General features: G+C 31.1%; 1 protein-coding gene across 4 annotated transcripts in view; it reads right to left on the bottom strand.

Annotated features, from left to right (window-relative positions):
- The window catches only part of LOC133577594 (potassium voltage-gated channel subfamily KQT member 4), a 143986-nt gene that overhangs the window by 21102 nt on the left and 109803 nt on the right, over nt 1–13081 (bottom strand). For 2 of the 4 annotated variants that reach the window (XM_061931589.1, XM_061931588.1), the window contains exons 9-12: nt 9614–9742; nt 9318–9338; nt 1164–1393; nt 1008–1107 (exon numbers count right to left, since the gene is read on the bottom strand). In XM_061931589.1, the coding sequence (XP_061787573.1) occupies nt 1008–1107; nt 1164–1393; nt 9318–9338; nt 9614–9742 (480 nt within the window). The remainder of the gene's footprint in view (nt 1–1007; nt 1108–1163; nt 1394–9317; nt 9339–9613; nt 9743–13081) is intronic. The other 2 variants (XM_061931587.1, XM_061931590.1) reach the window with 2 other exon arrangements.

Below are 13081 nucleotides of genomic sequence, written 5' to 3' on the forward strand. Positions count from 1 at the left end.
TTATTATTATTATTATTATTCTCTATAATTGCATTTAAATGGCATTGCATACATGTAAAATCAAATGCTATTTCACATTATTTGACCAGTAGCAGTAACACCCATCTGAACAGGTCAGCCACCTGTTTAAAGCCCGATCACAGTTGAAATCTTGAAATGAAGGGCCTTTAATGGCCAAAACATTAACCTGGACAACATTTTAACAGCTGGTTGGCTCAGATTTTATTCTTTTCATTGCATTCACATGCTGCAGTGGACAGTGGACAATTTAGCTTCAGTCCATGTGAGTTTATTGACAACAGGGTTATAACCTGGACACGTTAGCTCGTCGGTATGAAAACACGTGACTGTTACTACGTGCGTCTACCCCGGCCCCCGAGTCAAACAGCGGCGGTGTTAATGAAGCAGCGTCAGGCTGCTCACCGTCAGTGAAACGCTCGGTGAAATCGCGGATTAACGTTAAATATATGACGAGCCGCGAGCGATGCAGCTATAACCTATCTACCTATAACCTATATTACCCTCGTATTTTGATCCCGTCCGTCCGTCCCTCTTCTTCTTCTTCTTCTTCTTCTGGCCCACCAGGTGAATTAAGTGCTATTGGCGGAGTTACAATGCATAGTAGGCTACCGCCACCTACTGCACCGGAGTTGTAACTACAAGCAACATTCACAGACGGTCCCATTGCTTTTATGAGCGGTCGAGCGAGTCAAAAGCCGAAAAATCCATTTGTGGCGGACGTAATTCTTTCGTGGCGGGCCGCCACAAATAAATGAATGTGTGGGAAACACTGAAGTCACACTGGAGCCCGGCCAAACTATGAAAAAAACTGCGACTTATAGTCCGAAAAATACGGTATGCATCAAGTACCAAAATACAAAACCCAAAAGCGGTGAAGTTGTCATGTTGTGTAAATGGTAAATAAAAACAGAATATAATGATTTGAAAATCCTTTCCAACTTATATTCAATTGAATAGACTGCAAAGAAGTGAAGTTGCTAACTCACCTGACGGCCCGGATGAGCGTCTTCACGGCGGGAATGACTTCATCCATGGCCACTTCACAGTAGCCTCTGTCCTCCACGCTGTCCTCTCCCAGCCCGTCCGCTGTGGAGACAATCGTGAGGGGGCGTGGCCAGAGCCTGACGGGGTGGCGTGCGTACCGTCGGCGGGCGGCCGCGCTTTGAGGCGCAGCGAGGTGCGGAAGCGCGTGCGGTCGTTGAAGCTCCAGCTCTTCTGCACCTTCCCGGGGCTGGCATTGTCGGGGACGTTCTCCTGGCTGGGGGAGCACCCCACGTTGGAGGCGGGCGGCTGCGGCGAGGCCTTACTGCGGATGGCCTGGGCGGATCGGGAATTGTTCATCCTGATGCGATCCCGGAAGCCTATTTTACTGCTGAGAGGGAAAGAGTTTGTGAGCTCCTTTGGGCGTCCACTTTGGACCCGTGCACCCCCGGAGACGCTGTGAGCTCGTTAGCCAAGCACAAAGCAACTTCAGCATCAGCACCAAACCTGACACCTGATGAGTCACCATGGCGACCAGACCGATGTCAATAATTGGATTTATATAGCACAGCAGCGGGGGAAGCGCTACAATGGCGTCCGAATAAAAAGACACGCTCTCTTAATCTCGTCAGTGGAGCGATGACGACTGCGTGGCTAAAATGTCAGAGTCATCACAACAGCACTCGACAACAACGCCAGCCAGCGAGATCCGTCGAGTCGCCGTCACGCATCCGTCGGCACACACGCCATGCGCTTGATTCCGTGAAATGATGATATACTCGTTTTTTTTCTGTGTGCGTTGAGTGAGAATGTCTTTCATGTGAGCTGAAGCTGCACAGTGAAAGTCACACTATGTCCACACAAACACTGACACTGTGGATTTGTCTACATTATTTGTCCACATGCTAAATCATTGATCAAGTAAGTGTCACTTCTTTTTTTTTATCAATAAAGATAATACAGCAAACAGGGTGGACATTTGATCAGATTTTTAACAGACTTAGACTTGATTTCATGTACAATTTAAAACCATTTTTATGGCTAATTATCCATTTCTTTATTGAAACTAAATTAATGTTTTTTTTCCGTTTAATCAGATTAATTTCCATATATTTTATGTATTTAAACTCAATTCCACACCACATTATATTAATAATTGTAAAAATATTACAAAAGTAATTTATATCTTACTACTGATATCTCTTTTTTTCTTAAGTTACATTTAATTTAAACTCATTTGTATACCATATCGTCGTAAATGTTCTATAGCAATTAATTTAAGATTTTAAATAAATCCAATTAATGTATTCAAACAAATTATTTAATTACATTTTACACATTTTTTTTTTTATTATTTAAATAAATATTTGAGTACGTGAATTAACAAAATTATATGGCACATTATCTATTTAAATTTATTTTTGCTGTTTATTAAAAACATCCCAAATGAATTTGATGTACACAATTATCAGATTAATTTCCATATATTTTATGTATTTAAACACAATTCCACACCACATTATATTAATAATAATTGTAAAAATATGACAGAAGTAACTTACACAACACACTACTTACATCTCATTATTTGATCTTAAGCTATTTTATTTATAGTTTATAGTTACATTTAATTTAAACTCATTTGTATACCGCATCTTCGTCAATTTTATACAGCAATTAATTTTAGATTTTAAATAAATCGAATTAATTTTTTCAAACAAATTATTTAATAAAAATATTTTTTTTAATAATTTAAATAAATAGTTAAGTATGTGAATTAACAAAATTATATGGCACAATATTTATTCCAAACAACACTGCAAGCAATTTATTTTTGCTGCTTTTTATGAAAAACTTCCCAAATTAATTAAAAAATGTTCACAATTATCCTTTATACCTTTTCTAAAAAATACTTTTTTCTTACTTCTAGTTGATGAGAATAGCATTTTTAAGATATTTTTTGTATATAGATATTTTTAATCTACATTATGACTGTTTGTACACATGCAAAAAAAAGATTAAAACGTACATTTATTAATTTTTCAAAGAAAAGTACAACTGAAGACAAGCTGAAACCCTAACCACAGCCAGGGTGGACATTTTTATCAGATTTGTATTAGACTTAATTTACTGTGTAATTTAAAAACATATTTATGGTTAATTATTAATTTCTTTATTGGAACTAAATATTCTAATATTTTAATATTAATAATAATTGTAAAATATTAACTTACACAACACACTACTTTTATCACAATATTTTATCTTGAGTCATTTAATGTTTTTTTTTTATATAATTATATTCAATTTAAACACATTTTTATACCAAATCCTTACAAATTTTGTATAATAATTAATTTAGGATTTTAAATAAATCCAATTAATTTATTCAAACAAATGTTTTAATTACATTATATTTTTTAAATAATTTAAATAAATGTATGTGATTTTATATTCTTAAAATTATAAGCCCCATTATTTATGTATTTATTTATTTCAAACAACAATGTAAGCAATTTATTTTTGCTGTCTTTTTTTAATTTAAAGCTTCCCAAATTAATTAATGATACAATGTACATAATTATCCATTGTGCCTTTTATGGAAATTAGTTTCTTCTTACTTTTAATTGACAAATTAACATTTTTAAGATTTTTTTAAATATTTTTTTTATCTACATTACAGCCACATGCAAAGTAACTTATTACCTTGTTCATTTTATTATTATTTTTACTATAAATACACAAATAAAACCAGACAGGGTGGACATTTTATCAGATTTTTAATAAACTTAATTTCATGTATAATTTAAAAACATTTTATTGTTGATTATTAATTTCTTAAATGAAACTAAATCAATGTTTTTTTTCGTTGAATAATTAAGTAAATTGCAATATAATTTATGGATTCAAACAATTCCACACCACATTATAATACTAATAATTGCCATAATATTAATTTACACAACACACTAGTTTTAACTATTTTACCTTATAGTTGTTTTAATTACATATAAATTAAATGTATATATCTCATTTTTACACAGTTAATATAGTGAACAAAATTTAGATTTAGAATAAATGCAATAATTTAAACAAAATATACATACATATATTTACATTTATTAATTGTATATACTGTTGTCATGTAAGTAAATTTGTATTTAAAAAAAAAAATCATAGGACACATTTATACATTTCAAACAACAAAGCAAATATTTTTTTTGCTGTTTTTTATTTAAATGTACATATTTTTAAATTAATACATTTTAACATTCACACAATTAATTATCTATTCTGCCTTTTCCAGAAATGACATTTCTTACTTTTAATTGACAAATTTAAAAAATATATCTTTTAATCTACATTACCGCCACATTATACATTTTTTTTTTTTTTTTTTTTTAAATACATAAATAAATAAAACCACAGACAGGGTGGCCATTTTATCAGATCTTTAATAAACTTAATTTCATGTATAATTTAAAAAGAAATTATGGTTGGTTATTAATTTCTTAATTGGAACTAAATCAGTGTTTTTTTTTCTTCGTTTAATCATTATATGAATTGCAATATACTTTATGGAATCAAACAATTCCACACATTATAATACTAATAATTGCAATAATATTAATTTACACAACACACTATTTTTATTTAACTATTTTACCTTATAGTTTTTTTTTTATAAATACGTATAAACTAAATTGATATACCTAATTTTTACACAGTTAATATAGTAAAAACAAAAGATTTAGAATAAATCCAATAATTTAAACAAAATATAGATACAAAAATTAATAATTATCAATTGTATATACTGTTGTCATGTAGATACATTTATATTAAAATAAAATCATTGGAAATATTTATTCATTTCAAACAAAGCAAGTATTTATTTATTTTTTGCTGTTTTTTATTTAAATGTAAAATAATTTAAATTAATAAATTGTAAGATTTACACAATTAATTATCTATTGTGCCTTTTCCAGAAATTACTTTCTTCTTACTTTTAATTGACTGAAATTGTTTTTTTAATGCAGATGCTGTGTGGATGGACATGCTTTGGACAAAACGGTTATTTGTGGACATAGCGTTAGATGGAACACAATTTCATCTTTTCCGAAGCGTCAGGAGAAAAGCAAGAAGAGAAAGATTGGAGCACTTAAAAGCTTGTAAATAATAAAGCGCAGGCAAAGAGTGAGGCATGCTGAATGATTTATACACCAGGTGAGGGTTTTGGCTTCTTTGGTTTCATCGCCGTCCGTTAGCATTAGCTTCCAGTTAGCATGCTGGTAAAAACCCTGGTCCCTGAAACGCATGCTTTGTGTTGCTTCAAAAGGCGCCAACAAGCAAAGTCGGAGGTCCATCAATGGCGTTTCCAAAGCAGAGCTGCATTAGGGTTAGGGTCAGCGCTTCTATTAGGTCACGCAACAGCAAAGAAGAACCTGGAGGTTGCTATGATATGCTGTTATGCGTCAAGCAGCATGACGGACTTTTTTTGTTTTGTTTTTGTATCAGCTCTGCTTGGCGAACGTCAACAGGCAAGGCGACCAAGCAAAACAGTCGCCGCCGTCGTCGCTGTCGTGCGCCTTCGTGCACAGGCCGGTTGCCGCGGATACCTCTGCTTGCGTCCGGCATGAATCCGGAAGCGGCCTCGCTTTTTAGCGAGGAGTTGACTGGGGAAACACACAAGGCAGAGACGGTGAGGAAAAGGGGTGGAGGGGTGGAGAGGAGGCGGGGCTTAGCCCGGTCCCTGCGTCACATGCGAAAGGGGGCGGGGTCTCAATATTCCAATTAGCCTTGAAATATACACAATTACCGGCCACTTTATTAGGTACACCTGCACGCAAATGTAAAAATATGAAGAGTTTCCGCTACCTTATTAAAATATCCTGGCTGATATTTTATTTTAGAAAGCCGCCTCTGTTAAAAACAATAAATGACTTTGTAAAGCCACATTTTTTTGGTTATACGTAAATCAATCTTTTGATCTGCCACAATCATAACTCATTTAAAAGTAAATAGCTCAAGATTTTTTCTCAGCATTTTTAGGTGAGATTAAAAGGGATTCATTAGATTAATTAATAAATCAAATCAAATTAATAAATTCATTATAAGAAGATACATTAAATTAGAATTAATTAATAATCAAATGTGAAGGATTGAAATAATAAAACAAATTCATTTCAAATGAAATTAATTAATCTCTCATTTTTAACAGCTTGACAGCACTAAAAAATAGTTTTAAAAATAAAAGCCAGATTAGAAATTGACATTTGCTTTTATTAAATTAAAATAAATGCCTATTCAAATTATTTGACGAATTGAAATAATAAAACATAAAACCAGTTTTTTTTATTTTTATTTAAACTAATTATATAACATTCTTTTTATCATAAGTATTGTGAATCTTACAGCAACTCACAATGTAATTTGATTCCGATTTGGTTGACAATTTCAATAGGAATCGAATATACAATTTATTATATTTCTTTTTTATAAAACAAGTACTATTTTGTTAAAATTATATTAATTATTTTAAATATCAATATTAAAAACAATTACATCTATCTAGAAAAGTACTATGTAACTAAGGTGCATAAAAAAAAACAATTATCGATATACTTAAAAAATGTTCACTATTGGAATGGCAAATACGATGGTGAAAATCGGATAAAATATAAATGAAAAAAGAAATAAATTAAATAAATTAAATAAAAGTACATTTTTAATCATATTAGTTGGCGAATTAGAATAATAAAACATATAATAGGTTTCACAATTGGAAAAAAGCTAATTTTGGCTGCTGACATGATGTATAATAAATTATATGATAAATGATAAATTAAAATTAATTAATAATCAAATTATTTGAATAATTGAACTAATAAAACATAATATGCTTTACAAATGATAATACCAGTTTAAACAAATAATTATGTTATTATTTTTTCATAATTATTAAAGATGTAACTATTACAACAGCTTACGATTTAACTCAATTCTCGATGCTTTGGGTGACCATTTGATTAAGAATCGATTAAACGCGATTCTCACAATATATTATTTGTTATAAAATGTTTTTAGAAAACTGGTAAAACGTTATTATCAGTGTTTAAAAAAACAACAACAAAAACAAACAAAAAAGCATTATATAAATAGTATAAAAAACAATTATCTATTTAATTGTGATATTTATGTCACTATTGTATTGGCTAACACAAATGTGAAAATCTTATAAATCAAATAAATTAATTTAAAAAAATATACATTACATTAAAATTGATTAATAATCAAATTTGAAGAATTCAAATAATAAAACATAATGTTATGCTTTACAAATGATAATACTAGTTTTAACAGATATGTAATTATTTTTTCATAATTATTAGGTATGTGAATTTTACGACAACTTACGATTTAATTTGATTCCGATTCGTTGGGTGACGATCTGATTCAGAATAGATTCTTGATTCAACATGATTCTCACAGTAAATGGTTTGTTGTAAAATTGTTTTAGAAAACTAGTAAAATGTTATTATAATTATATTATATCATTTTAAAAATAAAAAGTACCTACATAATTAGAGTATAACTATATGATGTATAAAAAACTTAACTATTATCTATTTATTTATAACTTTTTTTTCACAAGTGTATTGGCAAACAGTGATAAAAATCTAATACAATAAATAAATAAATTCATTCATAAAAATAAATAAATGAAATTAAAATATACTAATAATCAAATTATTTGAATAACAACTAATAAAGCAAACCATATGCTTTACAACTAATCCAATTAGTTTAAACGAATTATTATTATTTTTTTTTAATAATTATTAAAGACGTGACGACTTACGATTTGATTCGATTCTGATGCGTTGGGTGACCATTTGACTAAGAATCGATTATATATCCATCCATCCATCCATCCATTTTCTAACGCTTATTCCCTTTTGGGGTCGCGGGGGGCGCTGGAGCCTATCTCAGCTACAATCGGGCGGAAGGCGGGGTACACCCTGGACAAGTCGCCACCTCATCGCAGGGCCAACACAGATAGACAGACAACATTCACACTCACATCCACACACTAGGGCCAATTTAGTGTTGCCAATCAACCTATCCCCAGGTGCATGTCTTTGGAGGTGGGAGGAAGCCGGAGTACCCGGAGGGAACACGCAGTCACGGGGAGAACATGCAAACTCCACACAGAATTGGGATTGAACCCAAGACTACTCAGGACCTTCGTATTGTGAGGCAGATGCACTAACCCCTCTGCCACCGTGAAGCATATATATATATATATATATATATATATATATATATATATATATTTTTTTTTTTTTTTTTTTAAACTGGTAAAAAGTTGTTAGAATTATATCAGTATTTAAAAAAATAAAAACTACCTAGAAAAGCATTATATAAATATGATGTATAAAATAGTTTTTATCTATTTTATTGTGATATTTATGACACTTTTGTATTGGCTAACACAAATGTAAAAATCTTATAAATCAAATCAAATAAATTAGTTAATACATTAAAATGTAATTCAAATAAATTAATAATCAAATTATTTGAAGAATTCAAATAATAAAACATAGTATGCTTTACAAATGGTAATACTAGTTTCAACAGAATATTATGCTATTATTTTTTCATAATTATTAGGCATGTGAATTTTACAACAACTTACGATTTATTGCGATTCCGATTCATTGGGTGACGATCTGATTCTTGATTCAACGCGATTCTCGAGTCAGACTTATTCTCACATTATATTGTTTTTTTTGTTTTTTTTAAATAAAACTGGTAACATGTGGTTATAATTATATTATCAAACTTATTTCATGCATTAATATTAAAAAAAATGTAAACTACCTAAAAAAGTACTATATAAATATGACGCATTAAAAAAAGAATTAGCGATATAATTATAATTATTTCACTGTGTTGTCAAACATGGCGATGAAAATCTAAAAAAAATTAAAAAATTAAAGTTTTTGTATCGCATCTGCCCTACAAGTGTGCCTAATGTTGTGGCCTATATGGCTCATTTTGGATTATGGAGAAGCTCAGTGAAAAGTCGGGGCGTGGGGTTGGGGGCTGTGGGGCATGCAACAGCAGAGTATATTCATCATGGCGAGGACGCCTCCTCCAGTCAAAGCCGCCAGAGCGTCCGACTCCTGTCCCGTTTAAAGCGCCTCTGTCGCGCTACTTTTAAAAGGCAAGACAACCAGAGACAGCAAGACGCCTCCCCCAAAATGGAGGAGTAGAGTTAGAAGCGCCACAAACGGTGGTGAAGCACAAACCTGCACGGAGCTTCTGCCTTCCTGAGAACGCGACAGGGAGGACGATGGGGGATGGATGTCATGGCAACGACACGATGGGGCCAAAGAGAAGGGCAGAAGAGTAAAAAAGGTGAGTCAGCGGCGAGCGTGAGGCCATGATGGTGATGATGGTGATGAAGAGAATGAGCTAAGCAGACAAAGAAGGGGCGGAGCTACAACAGTGGTCTCAGGTTAGTGCAATAAGTCACCGTTAGGCACGCAACGACACAAAAAGCCATCGTGTGTGTGTGTCCCCCTGTTGTGTGCGAGCTGCGTACCTGTCCCCCGACAGGTAGGGGGCGCTGTAGGGCCGCAGCCCTGACAGCGGCGTGTGGTAGGAGTTGTGCAGAACCTTCTTGTTGGTGTTACGCTGTCGCTGGAGGTGACTGAACAGTAGCGTCAGTTCTCTGACACCCACGTGCACAAAATAAACAAACATGACAAATTCAACACAAAAACTCAACAAAAAGGACAACAGAAAATGATGAACTGAAATCGAAAAGCCACAAAAAGGCCAAATGATTGGTCCACAGGCCCGAAAGAAGAGGAGGAGGATGGTGACGCAACATTCACACAGTGGAACCTCTGCTGTGCAACACAACAAGTGGAAGAAAAGCTCAGTGAAGGAAAGGTGCCAATCACGGTGACGACAACCATAGAACAGGAAGTAAACCTGTGTCACGGCTGCTCAGTACAACATGGCTACGGCGACAATAAGTCGTTTAGTTGTTGTGAGAAGAGAGTCGCCTCTCAGGCACTAAGTCGTGTACTTCTTTTTGCACTTCACACAAAAGTACAGTGGAGGACTTACCTCAAACGCCCCGCCGTCACTAAAAGGTGAGTATTTTCTTTTATCTTCATTTACTTTTATTATACATCCCCAAAAAACAGTAAGCACTTTTCATTTGTTTTTAGCTTATTTTTGCACTTGTATAATACTTAATGCTACAAAGTTTTTATACACTTGTATGATACTTAAAAACGTTAGAGGTTTTTTTATACACTTGTATGATACTTAAGAACGTTAGTTTTTTTATACACCTGTATGATACTTAAGAGCGCTAAAAAGCTTTTTATACACTTGTATGATAATTAAGAATGTTCAAAAGCTTTGTATACACTTGTATAATACTTAACGTTACAAAGTTTTTTATACACTTCTATGATATTTAAGAGCGTAAAAAAGCTTTTTAGACACTTGTATAATACTTAACCTTACAACGTTTTTTATACACTTCTATGATACTTAAGAGCGTAAAAAAGCTTTTTATACACTTGTATAATACTTAACGTTACAAAGGTTTTTATATACACTTGTATAATACTTAAAGTTACACAGTTTTTTATACACTTGTATGATACTTAAGATTCTTAAGTATCATACAAGTGTATAAACAATTTTTGAACATTCTTAAGTTAAGAATGTTCAAAAACTTTTTCATACACTTGTATGATACTTAACCTTACAACGTTTTTTATACACTTGTATAATACTTAACCTTACAAAGTTTTTTATACACTTGTATGATACTTAATGTTCAAAAACGTTTTTATACACTTGTCTGATACTTAAGGACATTCAAAAGCTTTATACACTTGGATGATATTTAAGAATGTTCAAACACGTTTTTATACACTTGTATGATATTTAAGACTGTTAAAAAGCTTTTTATACACTTGTATAATACTTAAGAATGTTACAAATGTTTTTTATACACTTGTATGATACTTAAGAACGTTCAAAAGCTTTTTTATACACTTGTATGATACTTAACGTTACAAAGTTTTTTATACACTTGTGTGATACTTAAGAACGTTCAAAAGCTTTTTTATACACTTAATGATACTTAAGAATGTTCAAAAGCTTTTTTATACACTTGTATGATACTTAAGACTGTTCAAAAACGTTCTTATACACTTGTCTGATACTTAATAACATTCAAGAGCTATATACACTTGTATGATATTTAAGACTGTTCAAACACGTTTTTATACACATGTATGATATTTAAGAACATTAAAAAGCTTTTCATACACTTGTATAATACTTAACGTTACAAAGTTGTTTTATACACTTGTATAATACCTAACGTTACGTTTTTTATACACTTGTATAATACCTAACGTTACGTTTTTTATACACTTGTACGATACTTAAGAATGTTCAAAATTATTTTTATACACTTGTATGATACTTAAGAACGTTCAAAAGCTTTTTTATACACATGTATGATACTTAAGAACGTTCAAAAGCTTTTGTATACACTTGTATGATATTTATGTCAAGACATTTTTATACACTTGTATGATACTCAAGAACGTTAAGAAGTTTTTTATACACGTGTATAATACTTAAGAATGTCAAGACATTTTTATACACTTGTATGATACTTAGGAACATTAAAAAGCTTTTTATACACTTGTATACTTAAGAATGTTAAAAAGCAATTGTATACACTCATAAAACACTTAAGAACGTTAAAATACATTTTCACACACTTGTAAAACGGTTAATGTTAAAAAGCATTTTATTAACTTGTATGATACTTAAGAACTTTAAAGAGTGTTTTATACACTTTTATAATACTTAAATACGTTCAAAATATTTTATACACTTGTAAAACAGTAGAACATTAAAAAAATATTTCATATAAATAAATCATCATTAATCAGTTAAGAACATTAGAACACTTTTTTATACCTTTGCAAAACAGTTAAGTTAAAAAGTTTTTAATACGCTGGTAAAACAGTTAGGGACAATAAAAAGCATTTTACACACTTATATAATACTTAGGAACCGTAAAGATCTTTTTTATACACTTGTATAATATTTATAAACATTAAAAAAAAAGTACTACACATACACTTGTATGGTACTTAAGAATGTTAAAAAAGCAATTTTATATACTCGTAAAAGACTTAAGAATGATAAACAACATTTTCATACACTTAAAAAAGTTACAAAAGTTAGAAGACATGTTTTTAAAACACTTCTATAATACTTGATTGTGTTAAAAAAAATTATAACTAAAACAAAACAAAACAATTAGCAATTTAAAAAAGTATTTTATATGCTGGTAAAACAGTTAGGGACATTAAAAAAGCATTTTGTACACCTGCATAATACTTAAGAATGTTAAAAGCTTTAATACACTTGTATGATACTTAAGAACTTATATACATTTCTATAATACTTAAGTATGTTTAAAATGTTTTTCATACACTTGTAAAACAGTTAAGAACATTGAAGCATGCTTTTTATATGCTGGTAAAACAGTTAGGCATGTTAAAAAGCATTTTATACACCACTATAATACTTAATAATTGTAAAGATCTTTTTTATACACTTGTATAATAGTTAAATACGTTAAAACGCTTTTTTATGCACTTGAAAATCAGTGAGAGACGTTAAAAAGCCTTTGTATACACTTGTAAAAAAGTTGACAATGTTATAAAGCATATTATACACTTGTATTTTCCTTAATACATTTGAATACACTTATAAAAAGTTAGAATTGTAAAAAAGTTAATATAAGAAAGCATTTTTTTACACTTGTATGTTGCTTGAGACCTTTAAAAAAATGTATACACTTGTAAAACATTCAAAAATGTTTAAACTATTTCTATACACTTGTACAATACTTAAGAACTTTTAAAAGCACAATGCATGAAACTGACTTGCCTTAAACTCTAAAGGATGATTGATTTTATCAGATTTTGGTTTTATTAAACAGCAGCTAACTTAT

Source organism: Nerophis lumbriciformis, linkage group LG37, assembly GCF_033978685.3.
Source record: "Nerophis lumbriciformis linkage group LG37, RoL_Nlum_v2.1, whole genome shotgun sequence".
In the NCBI taxonomy this organism is placed as follows: domain Eukaryota; kingdom Metazoa; phylum Chordata; class Actinopteri; order Syngnathiformes; family Syngnathidae; genus Nerophis; species Nerophis lumbriciformis.